We start from the raw sequence: 17,766 nt of genomic DNA on the forward strand, positions 1-17,766 counted from the left end.
CGTTTTCACAAGCCCCCAAGTCCAACACTGTGATTGGCAAAGAGTAGGGGCTCAGCTATTGTTGGCTGCCCCACATGATGTATATCACATGCCTGATTGCATTGAGTTTCCACAGCAACCCTGTGATGGTATGACTCTTCTCCCCATTTTATAGAGGAGAAAATTAAGGCTCAGAAGAGCTAAATAACTTTCTTATGAGTGAACAGCTAATAAGAGGTAGAGCCTGGGTGCAAACTTAGGTCTTTATTCCTACACTATGTATCCACCAGCTTAGTTCAAGCTCAGGAATGTCCTGGAATTGTTGAGTCAGAAACCAGAGATGCTTAAGCGAGAGGAGATCTGTTGCCTAACTATTGAGGTCAGCTTGCCTCATGTCAGAATTATATCATTCAGCTGAGCCTTCATTTGGTGCCATGAGCACATTTTTCCCTCTGGGTGTTCTATCAGGATGTATTAGCACACTCTGCCCTCTCTTTTGGAACTCCCAGTTTAAAATAGACACGTGTACAGATGAACCAGTCATCAGCTGTAGAATGCCAGAGCTAAAAATGGTCTGTTTTTTAAATTTCAATCTCCTGTTTCAAGATGAAGAGACCAAGACCAAAGGAAACTCATAGCTACCATGTATTAAAACTTACCATGGGCCCAGAACTGTGCTAACCACATGTTGTGCAGTATTTCATTGAATCCTCAGGTAGGCACTATTTTAATCCATCCTCTATTGATAGGTGGGGAAACTGAGGCTCTGAGGGGCAAAGTGACTTGCCTAATGTCCCAGAGCTAATCAGTGGGGGAATCAGAATTTGAACCCAGGTCAGTCTGCTCCAGAGCACAAGTCCTCAACCTGCACACCCAGTAGAGGGCTTGGCTGCGAGGAAAGATGCTCTGCCCTGCACCTGGCTACCCCCACAGACCTGCAGACAGCGCCGCCCTTGTCTTTTGCGTGGGCCACCCTCGTGCACTCAGGTTCAGCCTTCTCTGGAATTAGCAAGAAACTGCTCTTCCCAGTACTGGTGGTTATTTTCAGAAGTGTGAAATAAATGTAAAGCAGGATACTTTCAGTAAAAATATCTCCCTGCTTATATAACGAAGTGGTACAAATATCACTGACTTGAAGCAGATACGTGGTTACTTTTTTGCAAAGGCGAACGTAGTCCTCATTACGACAGCCCATTTGTAAGGCACACAAGGTCCTGGATGAATGAGAGACTGAGCTTCAGGAGGCTGGGCTCATGCTCCCCCTAGAGTGAGGATTCCCAGAGTCCTCGAGCACAGAGGAGTCAGCCCCAGCTTTAAAGTGAAAAGGCCTGAATTCAGACCCAGCCTGAGGATCCTAAGCCTGTGAGCAAGTCACTCATCCTCTCAGTTAACCTTCCATAAGGAGCTGCGGGGGTTAATGATGTAATATACATGAAAGCGCCCGGCGCCAGTATCTGGGTCAAGCTTCAAAACCTACCAGCAGCCCCGTTCCTCCCCCATGATGATATTTTGAGAATTACCATATTTATTTAAGATGAAACATGTATTTAAGAGTGTATAGAATCATCACTGAAAATTCTAGACGCAGCAGACGCTAGGAAATGTGTGGGCTTTAGAAAGTACTCCTTCCTCCCCCGCAGCCCCTCCCTACAATGTGTTCATCATACTTCTGCTGTGATAACACTTTCTTTTCCTCTGGTCTGTTGTTTCTTCCGTGAGCATTTACCAAATGCCAGTTCTGTGCCAGGCACAGTGCGAGAGCTTGCAGGAGAGACATCCTACCTGCCAACACAGAGCACCTCTCGCAGAGCCCAGAAGACTCAGGCCTGGGTTTTTTTCCTATCAGAAGCCAGAAAACACTTGTTGTCTTCTGAGATTCCCCTGTTTTCCTGGTTCTACCTTGGAGCATCCATCTGAGGAATGTGGTCCCCCTGTCACCCCACCGGCTCCTGCAGCTTGGCCCAAGGGACCGCTGGGGGATTGTGCAAGCCTTTGGCCCGGCTTCAACTTGCCGCGGCTCTTCCCCCGCTTGTGGTCACAGCCAAGGGAAGCCTGGCGCCCGGCTCTGAGGCCCAGATGTTGCAGGTTCCCGGAAGGACTTACCCGACGGCTTGTCTGTGGAGGATGGGAGGCTGGTGAGGGTGGGCATGGTGGGCAGAGGGGGCGGCAGCACCTTCAGGTTCTGGTCGCTCTGGATCTCGTTGGTGGAGATCTGGTTGATGATGCGGTTGTAGGGGGGCGGCTGGTAGAGGCGGGGCGGGGTGGCAGCGGGGGGTGGCTGGGGCGCGGGCCGGGCGGCGGGCACCCGCTGGCAGTGCTCCTCCAGCTGCGCGATGATCTCTGACTGGTTGTGGGCCAGCGTGGCCAGGTGCTGGTACTTGTGCTCCAGGTCCTTGTACTTGCTGGCCAGCTGCAGCATGTCAGCCGTCTGGTTGAGGATCCTGTTCTCCAGCTGGGAGAGCTCGAGCGCATTGTCCCGCTTGCGGATGATCTCGTGCAGGAGCTGCATGTAGAGCTGCGTGACCCGCGAGTTCATGTTGCGGCTTTCCTTGCGCAGCAGCTTCACCTCGCTCACGATGCCGCCGTCCACCTCCACCAGCTGCTGCAGCGTCTCGATCTGCCGCTTCTGCTTGAGCAGCTCGTTGTTGAGCAGCTCCAGCTCCTGCTTGTGCACCCGGTTCTCCAGGAGCACCTCGGGCTCCTTGGAGTTGACGCAGATGGCTCCCGTGACCCGCTGCTGGGGGACGATGAAGGTGTAGGTGCACTTGTCCGAGGACTCGCCGGCCCGCTTGTACCTGTTCAGGTAGATGAACTCGCTGGGCGAGCCCTCCTCTGTGCCCTCAAAGCCCTCCTTCTGGCCCACAGCCACTCCCAGGGCGGCCAGCAGTCCCAGCCACCAGCACGTCACGCACAGTGGCCTCATGGTCCTTGCAAAGTGGGGGTTCTTCTTTGAGAGCAGAGACTATGAAACCCTGAAAGTAAACAGAAGGGGAGACTCAGTAAGGGTCCTGTCACTGCCAGCGGCCTGTGCCATAAATGAGCTCAGCCTTCTTATCAGGCAGATGTTTCCAAAAATGCAGCTTCAGGAGGCAGCCCTTCCGGGAGCCGCAGAAGGAGACAGGCAGGCCCGGCAGAGGTAGGAAGGAAACAGGACGGGACCGGGCATCTGAAGGCAGCAGGCCGAGGCCCCGCCACTCCTGGAGCCTGAGAACCACACGAGGGCAGCTTGAAGCTGGGAGGGGAGGCAGAGGAAGGGTTGTCCCATCTCCCTCCTCCTCTGCCTCACACTCCTCAGACCATTTAGTCTCCCCCTGGACGTGCCCTTTGTAACACCCATCACAGTTGAGATGAATCTGAATTCTGTGTGATCTCTTCATGGATCTACGCTCCATAAAGGCCGACGCTGTGTCTGTTTCCATCCTGTATCCCCAGGATGCTGCACTAAGCAAGCTTTCTGCAATATTTGTTAAATGAATGATTTGCTAGACATAGTATGGATGTGTTCAGTTTGTAATGGACAGTGTCAATGGAACGATGTGTCTAGTCACGTGGCTTTGGTCTGTGTGTTAGCCAAGCTACAGAGCCCAAACAGGAGCAAACAACTCTTCTAAATCCAGATATTTCCAGCAGCCGGTAACTGCACGGCCCCCATCCCTGCAACACGATTAAGCCAGGTGGGAGCAGAAAACAGACATGTGTCTCCGGATTTGTTTCAGTTCTATTCTTAGACCACTTGTTCCTTCCCCAGATATCCATTGAACATCTGTGGTATGCCAGACGGTGTGCTGGCTGCTGGAGATGCAGCTGCAAACAGGACAGAGCCAGCCCCTGCCCTCACGGGGCTTACCCATGATTACACAGCCCCTAAGTGCCGTGAGGCAGAAGTAGTGTATGCAGTGGAAGGGTAGAACAGGGAACTGACCTAACCAGAGGGGTCAGGAAAGCTTCTCTGAGAAAGTGACCTTTATGCTGACCTGGAGTGTTGAGTAGGAGTGAGCCAGGCCAAGAGGGAGGGGACAGGCGTGCATAGATCGCTCCTCTCGCCTACTCAAGGACGTGGCTCCAGCAGCTCTCCCCCAGCTCTCCGGCATGATCACATTTTTTCTACAGTCATGCTGTTATTTCTTTCAACTTAAAGAAAATCCTCTCTTGACCTCACATCCCTTCTCCAGCTACTGTTCCATTTCTGTGCTCCCCTTTTTAGCAAAACCCTCTGAAGAGTTGCCCACACCCACTGTTTCCAGAAAGTCCCTCTCCTCCTATTCTCTCTTGAGCCCGTTCCCATCAGGCCTGGCCCCGTCCCCTCCGTTCCAAGTGTCCTAGACAGGATCGCCAGGGGCCTCACTTGCCAGACCAAATGGCCAGTTCCTGGTCCTCACTTATACTTTGCCTCTCAGCACCGAGGGACATGGCAGATCACTCCCTCCTTGGACTTCCTTCCCCAAACACCACCCTTTCTTCCTGTCTCACTGGCTACTCCTCAGTCTCCTTTGCTGGTTCATCCCCAGCCCTGTCCTGGGCGGGGAGGGGGCGGTCAGAGCTCAGTCCTCAGACGTCTTCTGTACCTTGGTGATCTCATCCAGTCTAGCCTGGGCCTCACCCTGAGTCCAGACTCATATATCCAACTGCCTCTTCGACATTTCTGCTCAACTACTACTGCTCTACAGCTACTGCGCATCTCAACCGTAACTCATCCAGAAATGAACTCCTGGGGTTCCCCACATCACCATCCCATTCTGTTCATCCCAGTTTTTCCTGCGTTAGCAAATGGCAACTCTGTTCTTCTGATTGCTCAGGCCAACAAACTTGAAGTCATCCTTGACTCCTTTCTTCCCATCATACCCCACATCTAATTCACCGCCAAATTATAATAGCAATATCCTGGGACTGTTCCCAGGATCCTACTGCTTCTCCCCACCTCCCCTGGTACAGCCCACCTTCACCTCTCGCCTGGACCTGACTGGTCTCCCTGCTCCTGCACTTGCCCATTACAGCATCTCCTCAGCCCAGCAGCCAGAGTGAACCTTGTAAAAAAGTCAAATCAGGTCACTCTTCTACTCAAAATCCTCTGGTGGCTCCTCGTCTTGGAGAAGAAGCTAATGGGTCTCTAAGGCCCCCCGCTGTGGCCCCACTCCCTCCCTGACCTCATCTCGCACTTGCTCCAGCCATGCTGGCTTCCCGGGCGTTCCTCAAGCGCACCGATGGCGCGGGGCCTTTGCACTTGACCTGGCCTAGAACACTCTCGGCCCCTTCCGCGTTGCACACTCCCCCGCCGCTTTCAGGTCTTTGCTGAAATATCACCTTCCCAGTGAGGCCTTCCCTGCTTACTTAAAATTGTGACCTCGCCACCTTCCCCCTCCAGAGTCCTTGTCACCATCAGGCATGTAGTGTCTCCCTTCTGACCCCTGAGAGTGGAAGCTCCGTGAGGGCAGGGGGCTTATCTGTTTTGGTCACTCCTCACCCATGGTGCCTAGCACAGGGCCTGGAATACGTAGGAGCTCAGTGAATATTTGTGGACTGAATGAAAAGACACAGCCACCAACAGTTGCCATGAAGTGGGGAGTGCTACGAAGAGGGGTGTAGCAGGTGGGGCCGGGGAGCCCCAGGCAAGTGACTGCCTGAGGGTGTGGGCGTGTATTACATTTATTACTACCATCCCTAACATCCACTTTGTGAGTGCCCACTGTGTACCTGACCCTGCACTCAACATTTTGCAAGGGTTTTCTACTTTATTCTCACAATGGCTTCTTGGTAGATACTGTTGTTATTTCCGTTTTAGTTTTTTGTTGTTGTTATTTGTTTTTTGTTTGTTTGGCCGCCACGCGCAGCATGCGGGATGTTAGTTCCCCGACCAGGGATCAAACCTGCACCGCCTGCAGTGGAAGCACAGAGTCTTAACCACTGGACTGCCAGGGAGGTCCCTCCATTTTGCAGATGAGGAAACTGGGACTCAGCGAGGCTAAGTAACTTGCCTAAAATCACACAGCTAGAAGGTGGCAGAACCAGGACTCAGCCCTGGCCTGATATACTCAAACCTTCAAACTCTTAATGACTACACAGAAATGTTCTTAATGTGGTTTCTAGTAATAAAGTATTAGCATCATGACTTTCTGTTTTCACATTAATTTACCCTAAAATAACAACCATGACACAGAACCTGAAGGTTTTGTCTTCCCCAGACCCCTCTGGGGGCTTCTCTGGTGGGCAGCCTGGACAGCAGGAAGTTACAAAACAGACCCCGTGCTCTCCAGGGCCACGCTGAGCTGCTTTCCACTTTAAGAAAGCCCCAGCTTGGTTCCGAAGGCCAGCTCAGGCCTTTCAGGCCAGGCAGAGAAAGGTGTTTGGAGCCTCTGGTTTGGGTTGGACTATGAGGTTAGGGCTGCAGTGACGTTAGTGTAAACGACGCTGAGTTTATGAGCGTTTGCCTAGTTTCCAAAGCACTTTAGCTGCTCCTGTGCCAGCGGCCACACCCAACCCACACCAATGGGGAGGAGCTGCCCTCCTAGCCTGGGCGGGCCTGCCGGCGCTGCCTTCCCACAGGCCGCTCACCTGCCTCTCCATGCTGCTGTGATGCTGATTGCGGATGCCGGCGAGGGCTCCACCTTGGCCAAGTAAATGCCACAGGACCAGGAAGGCAACTTGGCTTCAGGCCTCGAGACCTGGCATGGTGGCACTGTTTACCACTGAGTTCTGTCCCCTCCCAAGTGTGGGCTCTCACAGCTTCCCAGGCAAAGTTCTGTGCCCCTGGGCTTGAGATCCTGAAGGTTGAGCCTCTTCTGTGAAGTGGGGTGATCCAACCCACCTTGCACAATAGCTAAGGACTGTGGAAGTGCTTCCAAAACCAGAGGTGGGGATGGCATGATAGCAGCATGAGAGCGCCAGCAAAGCCGACTGGCAGCGAGGAGTGCTGACCGCACTCTGCACTGTGTCCAGCATGTGTACCATCTCCTTGATCCTACCATCCCCCCCGAGGAGATACCAGGACTAACTGTCCCATTTGACAGCCGAGAGCCTTGTTCCATGTCACAGAGCTGGGCCTGCCCAGGAGTTCTGTCTAGCCTCACCTCCCACCCTGAAGGAGTCCGCTGGTTGGACTGGTCCTGGCTGTCATGGGGTCCCTAGCATCTCACACAGCGCTGGACACAGAGCGGGGAGGCACTAGATGTGCAAATGCAGTCAGAAACTGTGCAATCTTTAAAGAGCATTTCTTGTAGCTGTTCAATTAAAAAGAGAACGAAACTTGACGGTTAACACTCGTATGACTTTTTAGGTTCACGAGGCCCTATACATACACATTATCTATGTAATCACCACGACCTTCAGAGCCGGTTAGTAGTATTATGCCCATTTTGAGGGTGAGGAAACTGAAGCTCAAGAGGGTGTCAGGTAACTTGCTCAAGGTTGCATTGCTGCTGGTGGGACCAGTCATGAAGCCACATGATTTTGGGTCTTACTGTCACATTTCTGTGGGGTCTGGGCTTGGCAGGAGTGACTTGGAGCCAATCAGGTTACAAGAAGGAAGGGAAGGAACAGGGCACTGTGCTAGGTTCCTGACATACACTGTCCCAGGGAATCCAGCAAGGTTGGTATTCCCCCCATAAATGGGGGGGAATTTATAAATGGGGGCACCAAAGCCGAGACAGGCTAAGTGACTTGCCCAGGAGCACATGGCAGACAAGAGCCAGAGCTGACTCAGCCTAGAACTGGGGTCAGCCTGACACCAAGGGCTGTGCTCTTTGTGCTGCCCTTGGCCTTGGAGTAATTTATTTTCCTTAAAGGTTCCAACCCCCCTCCTCAGCTTTTTGCAAGTTTGGCAGTTCGTAATGGACAGTAATGAGTTTGTTTACTTTTGCTCTCTTGATATTTATTCAACTAATTGCATCCCAAGAGAAATAACTCCCCAGCATTCCAGCCATCTTAGGCCTGGAGAAGAACTCAACTCCCATCAAAGAGATGCTCCTCAGTTTCTTCCTATGACCAACAAAGAAAAGCAAATCCAACTGTTTTCCTTGGCTTCAAAGTGAAAATAAAAATGATTCTTGAAATTGCTTTTCCACATTGTATTGTGAGGAGTTTCCATTATGCACGGGTTTCCCTCCCCACAACTGGGGCTGGTGCGACTGAGCCACGTGACGGGCTCTGCACACTGGGAGGCCACCTCCCCAGGATCTGGGTCCCACCCAGCCTCCGATGGGCAGCTCTAGATGTCCCTGTTTGGCCTGCTGTGGTGGGACCCCACACCGCGTGTCCATGTCCCTCTCAGCACCGCAGCCCAGGTGAGGGGCCACTTTGTGGGAAGAATCGTTTTCATAAGACAGAGCTGTGTGTCCTGCCCTGTGGCAGAAGCTGCTTTCCTGGGGTCATCTTGTGAGTTCTCACCCCAAAGGGTAGGAATAAGAAAATTTCAAATACTGAAAAAAATAGTAACTACAACCATTTATCACCATGACCCAAGCACTTTATAAACATTATCTCACTTCATCCTCCCAACAGCCCTGGGAGGGAAGCTGTTATTTCAGGGTTGCCGTGCATGGTGGCCCAGGTTGTGCACTATGCAACCCTAGGGAGCACAAGTCACATTCACAGTCTTTGTAGTTTTGTATATTTAAATCACAGCAATATTCTAATGCCCTCAAAGATGCTTTTAAGGCTAACGGCAGAGCTGACAATTGGCCCCATTGCAGGTGAGCAAACTATTGAGATTCAAAGTCCATGAGTCATTTTGCCCAGAGTCACCAGCTTAACTAAGTAGCAGTTGGTAACAGAACCCCAAGATATATACCATGCTGCATGTATGGAAGTGACAGGAAAACTCAAAGGAGATTGTTCTCTGACAACTGCCCCCACTCCAAAGCAGGGGGAGAACAGGAGAGCTCTTGTGACCCCCGGGGCTGCTGACCCTGAATTAAATCCAGTTCTCAGGATGGTGTTTCATCATTAGTCCACGTTGTAGTCCTGTCTGGGGGCTCACAGAACCCATCCCTCCCTCCCCAGCCAGCCCTGCCCCATCATTCTGTGATCACAGATGAAAGCCAGGTATGAGTCCAGGCCAGAGGCACTGCAGGAGGCCTGAGAAGTGGGCCCCTTTCAAGGCAGCAAGGGAATCTGGAACTGCCCCCTGTTCCCGGTGTGCCCGGCGGGCCCCTGACAGGAAGCTAGGAACTTGAGCTGCGCTTGAGTGAGTTTGATGGACCCGAGCATGAACCATGATGTTAAACCAACATCAGGACAGAAAGAAAAAATCGAAACTTTGAAGTTGGCAAACAGTTTTTCCCGCCAAAGCTGGTTGAGATGTATGATGTGCCAGTTAGGTAGTGCCAAACCAATTGGTAATCCAGGATAAGGGAGGGATCCAGATAAAGGAAAATTCCAGAAGAAATGGCCCTAGAGGGCCCAGCTGACCACATGACCAATAGGATAGATAATAACAGCTATCATTTGTTTGTTGTGAACTTACTGTGTGCTCAGCCATGCTCTATCTCATTGGCGCTTACAACCCTGTGAATAGGGGACCATGCACGCTGGTTGGCCCCAGTTAAGACCTATTATCTTATTAATTATTGATAGCACCCTGTTTTATTCTCAAAAGTGTCCTGATTGGGTAACAAACTATTTGGTCTCCTTACCTAGGAGAAAGGTATTATTATCTGTATTTGCAGTAGAGGAAACCCAGGTCCAGAAAGGTTAGGTCACTTGCCTAAGGTCCCTTGGAGTAAATATCGGGACTGGGATTCAGCTGTCGACTGCAAGGTCCATGTCCTCACCTCCATCAAGATCATCTCTCCAACCAGTATGAGTAAAAGGTGCCTGTCTGTTTGCTTAATGGCCCAGATGCAGATTACTGCTTAGTCACTCTTGACTGACAAAGTAGAAATAGCTTTCAGGTCTGCACAAGGGTGAGTCTTGTTGGATGTTAGAAACAGTTCTTGATTATCCAAGTGGTGAGACCCCAAAATGGGCATCTAGGATGAGCAGTGGTGTCCTCACCTTAGAAACCCTGGAGAAGGAACTGTGCATCACTTGTCCTGGTGATTCGCCGCCAGCCTGGAGGCCAGGGAGGGAATAGCCACATCTCCAACTGCCATCCCTTCCCAGCCTAGGATTCTGTGAATCATCCCCACCAAAAGTCAGTGTGGGTACCCAGGGAGTCTGGAGCTGATTCCCAGACCCTGCCAGTTCAACTCTAATAAGACCTTCGAAGGAGCCGTTTGTCCAGCCAGCCAGCCTTCCATCCACTTAGCCTTCCCAGCCAGCCCGCCATTGTGTATTGCTGCATCCTGGGTCCAGCCCTGTCGTGGGTGCTGGGAACACAGGCGTGAGAGCCAGAGAAGCAGGTAGGTAGGATCAGATGGATTTGCCTGGAAGAGAGGCAGTGGAGGGTCGAATCTGCCTGATGCTCCTGCCACTGGTGTGTTGCTGGCTCCAGGGCAGGGCTGAGTTCATGGAGGAGGCGGGTTGTGGTCATACTGTGAGATCATGGGGCAAGAGGGGATGTGGTTAGGCGGCGGGAGCTGGTTGCCTTTGCCGGGGGGACAAGGGTGCTGCTGTTCCTTTTCCACGGTACGTTATTTGGGAACCATTTTGAGGTGGTCCCAAAGCCTGCGCGCTGAGCCCTCTGTGCCAGGAGCCTCAGCCAACAGAGCAGAGGCAGGAGAGTCTGCAGAAGCCATTTCAGAGCCCGGCCCCTGAGTTGGCTGCTGCATTTCCGGCAGTGCCTCGTGTGCTCTGGAGCCCTGGAACTGGGGGAGCCTCAGACGGGAGAGAACAGCTAGGGACTGGGTGGACAGCACTGGCCCAGGGCAGCTTTCTGGGGAATCCGGACTTGCCTGGAGCTGCTCTTCTGAGCCAGGCTGAGTGGTTGGCACCATGGCCACCTCGGCCTGTTGGCAGGGCTTATCCCCTGAGCGCTGGCACAACCACTTTGTGCCTACCTCACTGATCCCAGCTATTCTGTAAGGCAGGGGCTTTGATTATCCCCATTTCACAGATGAAGAAACAGAGGTAAGGATGAAGTCTTGCCCAGGCCTCAGAGCTACCAAGTGGTGGAGCTAGGCTTGGAACCAGGTTTGTGGACTCCATAGCCAGCTTTCTTACCAACACAGTCCTTCCTGGCCTCCCTGCCCTCAGCCGCTCTCTCCCCTGCACTCTGCACTGCCTGCAGCTCCAGGCCTATCTCTCTCAAACACACATCTGGTCTTGCCAGTGGCCTGCTGAAAGACAGAGCCTGTGTTGTCATGCCTCCCTGCGTCTGCACGTGCTGTTCTTTTTGCCTCGGCACCTTCCCTGTGTCCTGCCTGATGCACGCCTGCCTTCCTTGCTAAGTTGACCTTCTCAGTGAAGCTGGCCGTTCACAGGGAGGGCCCCCTCCCTCCTCCAGCTCCCAGAAGCAGCTGGGGCTGCTTCCGTCACAGCCCCCAAGATAACAGCATGTCTGGTTCTCTGCCCCAGACTGCAAGCTTCTTAAAAGCGGGGTCAGGGTGGTTCCCCCTCTGAATACCCAATAGCCAGGATGGCACCTGGGTTACTAAATAGGAATTCAAGGACTTCATCCATTGAACATATTTCCTGAGCATTTCCTCTGTGCCAGCCACTGTGCTGGGGGCTGGAGATAGAGCAGGAGCAAGGTAGGTGCCTGCCCTCCAGGGGCCACAGTCTCTGGGTCTGAGGCTCCCTCCCTCCCTCCTTCCTTCCCTCCATCTTTCATTCATTCAGATCCCTTCTCTCCCTGTCCCTAGTGGGTACTGGAGGTCCAGCAGTGACTGAGAGATGCCACCTTTCCCTCATGGGGGCTGGGGTGGGTCCATCTGGGGCAGGACTTTGGTCGTTCCTGGAGCTGGGTGGGTCCTCAGGCATCTCTCAGAGGTAAGAACAGAGTTCATTCTGGGCTTTTCTGAGGTGGTCTTGGGCATGCCTTTCTGGAGGACTAGGCAGCAGCGGGAGGCCGAGGCTCTGGGGCTGCTGGCCCCAAGACAGGCTGGTTTCACCAGAGAATCGACCTAACACAATAGCTTGATTGTGAGAGGCCTGGCTCCCCCCACCCAGCATGTTAACATGTCTGTGATCAGAATGTGTCTTAAAACTGATGTGTACGTGGAACGGGACATTGTAACATTTTAACTCTCCTCCCAAGGCTGTTATTAAGTCAGTCATACAGCTTATGGTCGTTGTGTGGGAATGTGGTTTTGTCATAGAAACTACCCTCAGAATGAGGTTCTGATGTGACCCATCTATCACCACAAACTCCTAGCTGCCAGTGGCTGAATAACCCTTCTATTTGGGGTGTTTCATATAAATTCGCAGAAAAGAAATGCTATTCAATGGATTGATTCATTCTTGAGATTCCCGCAGTGTGTTCGTCCAGGATGGCAGTGGGCTGGGGTGGAATGGGCCCAGATCTGGGCTTGGATCCTCGCTTTTTGGCCCGCTAGTGGAGAGACCTTGGCAGAGGTGCCGCACCCGCTGACACTCAGTTCCCTCTTCTGTAAAATGGGGACAGCGCCACGCATCTCACAGTTCCCTCTTAGCACCACACGCCTCCTCCTTACAGGTCTCCCACTGTTGTGCGTTTGTGTGATTATTAGATTCACCTTCTCCCTCTTCCCACTGGGCTGTGGGCGTCGTGAAGCAGAACGCCTCCCCATCTGACTGCTGTCAATTGAGACCAGTTTGGACAAAGTGGGCTGTGACTCAGAGAGAGGCCAGAAGCTGAATGTACTTGCCGTGGGCGGGGCTGCTGCCTGTTCTGTTTGTTCTGCTGTAGCTGCCAGTTGTGGCTCTTGGATCTCTTCTCCGGAATTGCTCAAGTGTGGCCGGTGTAGGCCTTGAAGACCTGAGCTCAGGTTCTGCAGCCCTTGGAGTCTCCAAGTTAGGAACGTGGGAAACACACCAGTGGTATCTCAGGCACATGGATGACTGCTGGCCCGAGGCTCTGCCCCACTGAGCTGGTGCAGAGTTCCATGGAGCTGCCGGTGGTGGTGGGGATGGGGGGGGGGCGGCGCAGCAGCACAGAGCACCAGCTGCGCAGGGTTCTGAGCTAAGACAGCCTGGCTTGGAACCCAGTTCCACCTCTCATTGACTGTGCTACCGCAGGCGTGCTGTGTAGCTGTGCTGAGGCTTGGTTGTAAGAGGGGTGGCGATGAGGCCTGTACTGTCTCAGAGGTAGGCTCCTATGACATAAGCAGGTAAGCACGTGGCTTTCAGATGGGATGGTGCAGCGTCTCTAGGACACCAACCGTAATAGACTTGACTGCGAGACACCTTGAACAGGGCAGTGGAGTGAGGCAGGGAAAGGCGTGGACTTTGGAGCCATACTGACCAGGGTCCACATCCCACAGAATCACCAACGGTGTGACCTTGGGCAGGTTGCTTAACTTCTCTGAGCCTTTGTTTCCTCATCTGTAAAATGTGATGCTAAAACTGGAACCTACCTCCTAAGGTTGTAGCGAGGATGAAATGAGATACTGCATGTGCCTTACTTAGCCCAGTGGTACTTAATAAATCATTGTGTGATGGAGGAGTGGATGGAGAAATGGCTTAGTTGCTCTGCCCATGAAAGTGCAGGAATACCGTGCAGTCCCTTCCTGGGCCATGTGCTTCACACATTTTTGTCTGCCTTTACTGAATAATAATTAAGCTAATTTGTGTTAGGCAGGCCTGTGAGGTCAGAGTCTCTACTTGGCCCGGGCTGCCCAGAGAGCATAGTGAGCCACCGTGGTTCCCGGGTGGAGCCAGGAAACCTGCAGCTTCCGCAGCCCCAGAGGCCTTGTGCTAGAGAAGCATATATTTAATGTCAGCCTTTCCAAATGCTTCCAAGAGTTCAGGGACCTCTGGGGCCACAGGAGAGAAGCTACTGTCCAGGGCTAAGATGCATCAGTGTTAGCTGGTGTGAAGTCCACCAGACTTGGCCATCTATCTTGTGGCCAGACTTGGGTGATGGGGGTGGAGTTTGGGGGAGGGGTCCCTGCCTCACCCTCTGCAACCCCAGGGCAGGCCTGGCATTGGTCCTCCCGCTTTGTGGACCTCCTGCAGCACGGTGGTAGCTCGCTTTCCTCCCTGTTGGTTCTGGTGAGCGGACCAGCACGCAGGGGAGTAGTGCTGTGTGAGGGGTAGGATGTTCTTACTGTAAGGCTGGTGTCAGATGCACCCGAGGTCCTTTTGTCGGTGCATCTGCACTTCTCCTTCGTGTGGACTTCTAGGATCTGGATGTGCTGCAGTTGCCCGAGACATAAAGCCCCCCTCCTCGGGCTCCTGGGAGGATCCCCAGCGTGGGTGGCAGTAGTGGTCATAGCACTGGCTCAGCCTGGTGGGATTTCCTGACAACCCCAGCAGAATGTATCGAGGATAGAGAGAGAATCTGGGTCTCTGCTCTTCTCTCTCTGCAATTCTGATTGTTATGGCTCATAATACTCAGTGACTAATGTTTTCTGAGGCTTTGCCACACACCAGGTACCATGCTAAGGCCTTCCCGGTCACGATCCCATGCACTCCTCCTAGAAAGCAACGGAGCGTGGTTCAGAGTGCTGGGTTCAAGTGCTGGTGCTGGCATTTACTAACCATGTGGCCTTGGGCACAACACTTAACCTCTGTGCCTCAGTTTCCTCACCTGTGAAATGGTGATGACTAACAGTACCCGTGTTATAGGGTGGTTGTGGTAACACACCTGTGGTAAGTGCAATGTAAGTGTTGGTTGTTACCAAGAGATGGGCATTACTGTTATCCCATTTTACAGATAAGGAAACTGAGGCTTAGAGAGGCTAAATGATCTGCAAGGGTCACTTAGCTCATAAGTAGAAGAGCTAGGATTTGAGCCTAGCTTGTGAGCACTACCTCACTCTGTCTCAATTTGGAAAAATACATGTGGGGAGCATTTGGCCAGCTTCGGAAGTGGCATTCTCAACTTTCCTCAGAGCCCCGGTGAAAGGGGATCCTTTTCTGAGTAACCGAACTGCCCTCTGGGAGCTCTCATAATCCCACAGCAGAGGCAATAGCTGACCCGTGACACACATATCACAGGAGGAGAAGGGAGGGATCAGTGAAGAATTTCTGTTTGGAAATGTTATCTAACGAGCGCTTTCAAGGGACTCAGAATGCAGAGCCTGCACCGTCCCCCTGCCGGGTGCCGGGGAAGCCTCGTCTTCCCCTGTGTCCTGGCCAGGCCACGTACAGCCTGCTGGAGACCTGGGGCTCCGTCCCGTCCCATCCCGTCCCGTCCTGTGCGAGGAGGGACCAGACGTCCTTGGACCCGCCGGGAAACCAGGGCAGCGCTGTGCCCTGAGTCACAGCGGCAGGAACCTCTGGCTGATGTGTCCCTCCCGGCTCTGGACCCCTCTGCTTCTCTCCTCCCCAGCTGAGGGCATGAGCAGAGGCTGCTCAGCTCCAGGGAACTTTCTGAACGAGGGCTCCGGGCTCTCGCAGGACAGCGTTTGCTTTTGCTTTTGCCTCAGCAGAGTCTCCAGCCAGGGTGCATAGGAACCCCAAACTGAAAAACAGCTTCCGGAGTCCTCGGGCTAGCCCTGTGTCCGTGACTCCATCGGCCCGCTGGCCCCTCAAGGGCAACCATCCACACAAGCTCACGCTCGCTCGCGCACACACCCCGGCTGCGGAGCCCTGCCCAGGAGCCGCCTGCCTTCACCCCAAAGGCTCTTTGTCTGAAGGAGAGTGGGGCTTACTGATGGAGCCCTCGAAATCCCAGCCATGACCTCACGCCCCCGGAACGCCACCCTCTGCCCAGGTGTCCACAGGTCCTGTCCCAGCAGATGCCTTGTTTGGCTCCAAGCGAAAGCAGGAGGGCCCAGCTGCGAGCATCCCCTTCCCTGGCTGGAGGGGTCAGGGTTCTTGAACCCAGAGACCCGGAGCCAGCTGCTGCCTCCCGCCCCCGTCCCTCGGTGCCACAGAGTCGGGCTCTTACCTCTTCCCTCCTGCCTGGCTCCCGGGGCAGCCTCTCACATGCTTCACCTCGGCCGTCAGCGGGGCAGCCTGGCCATGGCCTCCCTGAGCCGCAGGCTGGACCGGCCGCAGAGCAGCCCTGCCTCACTGGCCTCTGCTCGCTCCGCTCTGCCTCCACAGCGGGGCTCCGGCCGGGGATGGGGCGGGGGCTGGCCCGGGGTCCCGCCGGGTGGCTCACAACCTGCCTTCTCTCGCGGGGGCTGGCAGCTGCCCCAGTGCCATGCTCTGCAGGTCCAGAGCTCAGGCGGCACTGCTCAGGGCGCCGGGTCCATCCTCAGGCCGTCTGCGGCAGCCTCATTTGAACTCCCAACTCCTTTGTGGAGCCTTTACATGCTGCCGGAGGAAACTGTGAGCACAGCCTGACCCTGGTTGGCTGCAGGCACTTCTCTCCACCCACCAGTGCAAGAGGATCCCCCAGGCCCCAGAAAGGCTCAGGGCCTCCCCTCAGCCCCAGACAGAGGCGGGCCGCCCGGTGATGTCACACTAGCTCCGGCCCCAGCTGGCCTGGCCCCTCCCGCCCCAGCCTGCTTTGGCGGCCTCGGCGGGCCCCCTCCTTCCTTGGCACGAGCAGCCAGGCCAGCTCTGCTCCCTGGCCCAACGGCTCCCAAAAGCCCGGGCAGCCCCGGGTGCGCTCTGCCGAGGCAGAGAGCCTCCCCTCTGACTCAGGTAATGGGTTTAGATCCGCCCCAGCTGTGCAAGCAGCGGGATGGCGTGTGGGCTGCAGGGAGCCGGGTCCTCCCCTGGATCGCTGTCTCTTCCGGGCCTGCCCCGCAGAGTCCCAGGTGGGCAGGCAGGGCAGCCCCGCACAGACGGCCTCTCCCCGTCAGCCGCCCTTCTTGAAGGCTTCACTCTCGCCTCTAAACCCTGGGGTGGGGGGAGCCCCAGGCTGTCTGCACAGCAGCCAGCAGGATCTGGGCTGTGAAGTTAGGGAGAAGCAGTGGCTTGGGACAGTGGAAGTACCACCGGCTGGGGTGGGGGCAGCGCTGGGGCTCCGTCACTTCCCACCTGAGGGGCCTTGATTGAGTCACTGCATCTCTCCGGGCATCCCTCTCATGCATCAGTAAATGAGCTAAAACAAGTAATCTACCTCCAAGGGCTGCGGCGAGGATTCTATGAGGTCATGCAGGAAAGGCCTTGGCGTAGGGCGAGGAGGCCTTAGTGGACTGAACTCAGGACTCTGGCGTCCAGCAGGCCAGGGCTCACGCTCCCAGAACTTCTGCTGGGACCTCCCGTCTGGCTCTTCGAGGAACACATGATGGGAGTCCATCGGCACCCTCAGCACAGAGCCTGCCCCCGAGACGGAGCTCGTGAATGTTTGTGGAGTCAGAGCAAGAGAGGAGACAGCACTGGACCCCACGCAGCGAGCGGCCCTACAGGCTCATCGGCACAGGCGGGGGGGACGGGCCTGTTGAGTGGGAGGAGGCGAGTCCTGGGAAGGAGCAGCCAGGGCAGTTTTGTCCTCTGCCTGGACAGCAGCCTTGTGCAGTGTTGGTGGTAACTCTTCTTTCCCTTTTAAAACATTTTTAGTGATGATGGTGGTGGTGATGACGACGTTTGGGTACAGATTGGGAGAGAAACTTTAGTGGGGTTCTCCGCACCGCTAGGCACAGTGTATCACATTCCTGGGTCCACCGCGCTCCTCCCCTCCGCAGGATCACCACTCCTGTCTTTGCAGGAGAGCACCTTTCCTTCTTGCCTCAGCTTCTCCCATCCTGCTCAGACCTTGTCCTCTGGCAAAGGTGTTCTTTGCCAGAAGACCCCAGCATCTTACAGGCCACCACATTAGCCAGACAGCAGGATGGCACAGAAAGCTTCCCCACATCGACTGCGGGGGGTGAAGGT

The 17,766-nt window shown here is 54.4% G+C and overlaps 2 protein-coding genes across 6 annotated transcripts in view; one reads left to right on the plus strand and one right to left on the minus strand.

The window, feature by feature from the left end:
* The window catches only part of ANGPTL2 (angiopoietin like 2), a 34,026-nt gene extending 17,711 nt beyond the window's left edge, over nt 1–16,315 (minus strand). The window contains exons 1-2 of the mRNA XM_036854429.1: nt 15,887–16,315; nt 2,083–2,951 (exon numbers count right to left, since the gene is read on the minus strand). Of these exons, the coding sequence (XP_036710324.1) occupies nt 2,083–2,902 (820 nt within the window). The 5' untranslated portion in view covers nt 2,903–2,951; nt 15,887–16,315. The remainder of the gene's footprint in view (nt 1–2,082; nt 2,952–15,886) is intronic.
* The window catches only part of RALGPS1 (Ral GEF with PH domain and SH3 binding motif 1), a 287,071-nt gene that overhangs the window by 170,869 nt on the left and 98,436 nt on the right, over nt 1–17,766 (plus strand). The gene's annotated exons all lie outside the window — the stretch shown is intronic.

Source organism: Balaenoptera musculus, chromosome 6, assembly GCF_009873245.2.
Source record: "Balaenoptera musculus isolate JJ_BM4_2016_0621 chromosome 6, mBalMus1.pri.v3, whole genome shotgun sequence".
NCBI lineage: Eukaryota > Metazoa > Chordata > Mammalia > Artiodactyla > Balaenopteridae > Balaenoptera > Balaenoptera musculus.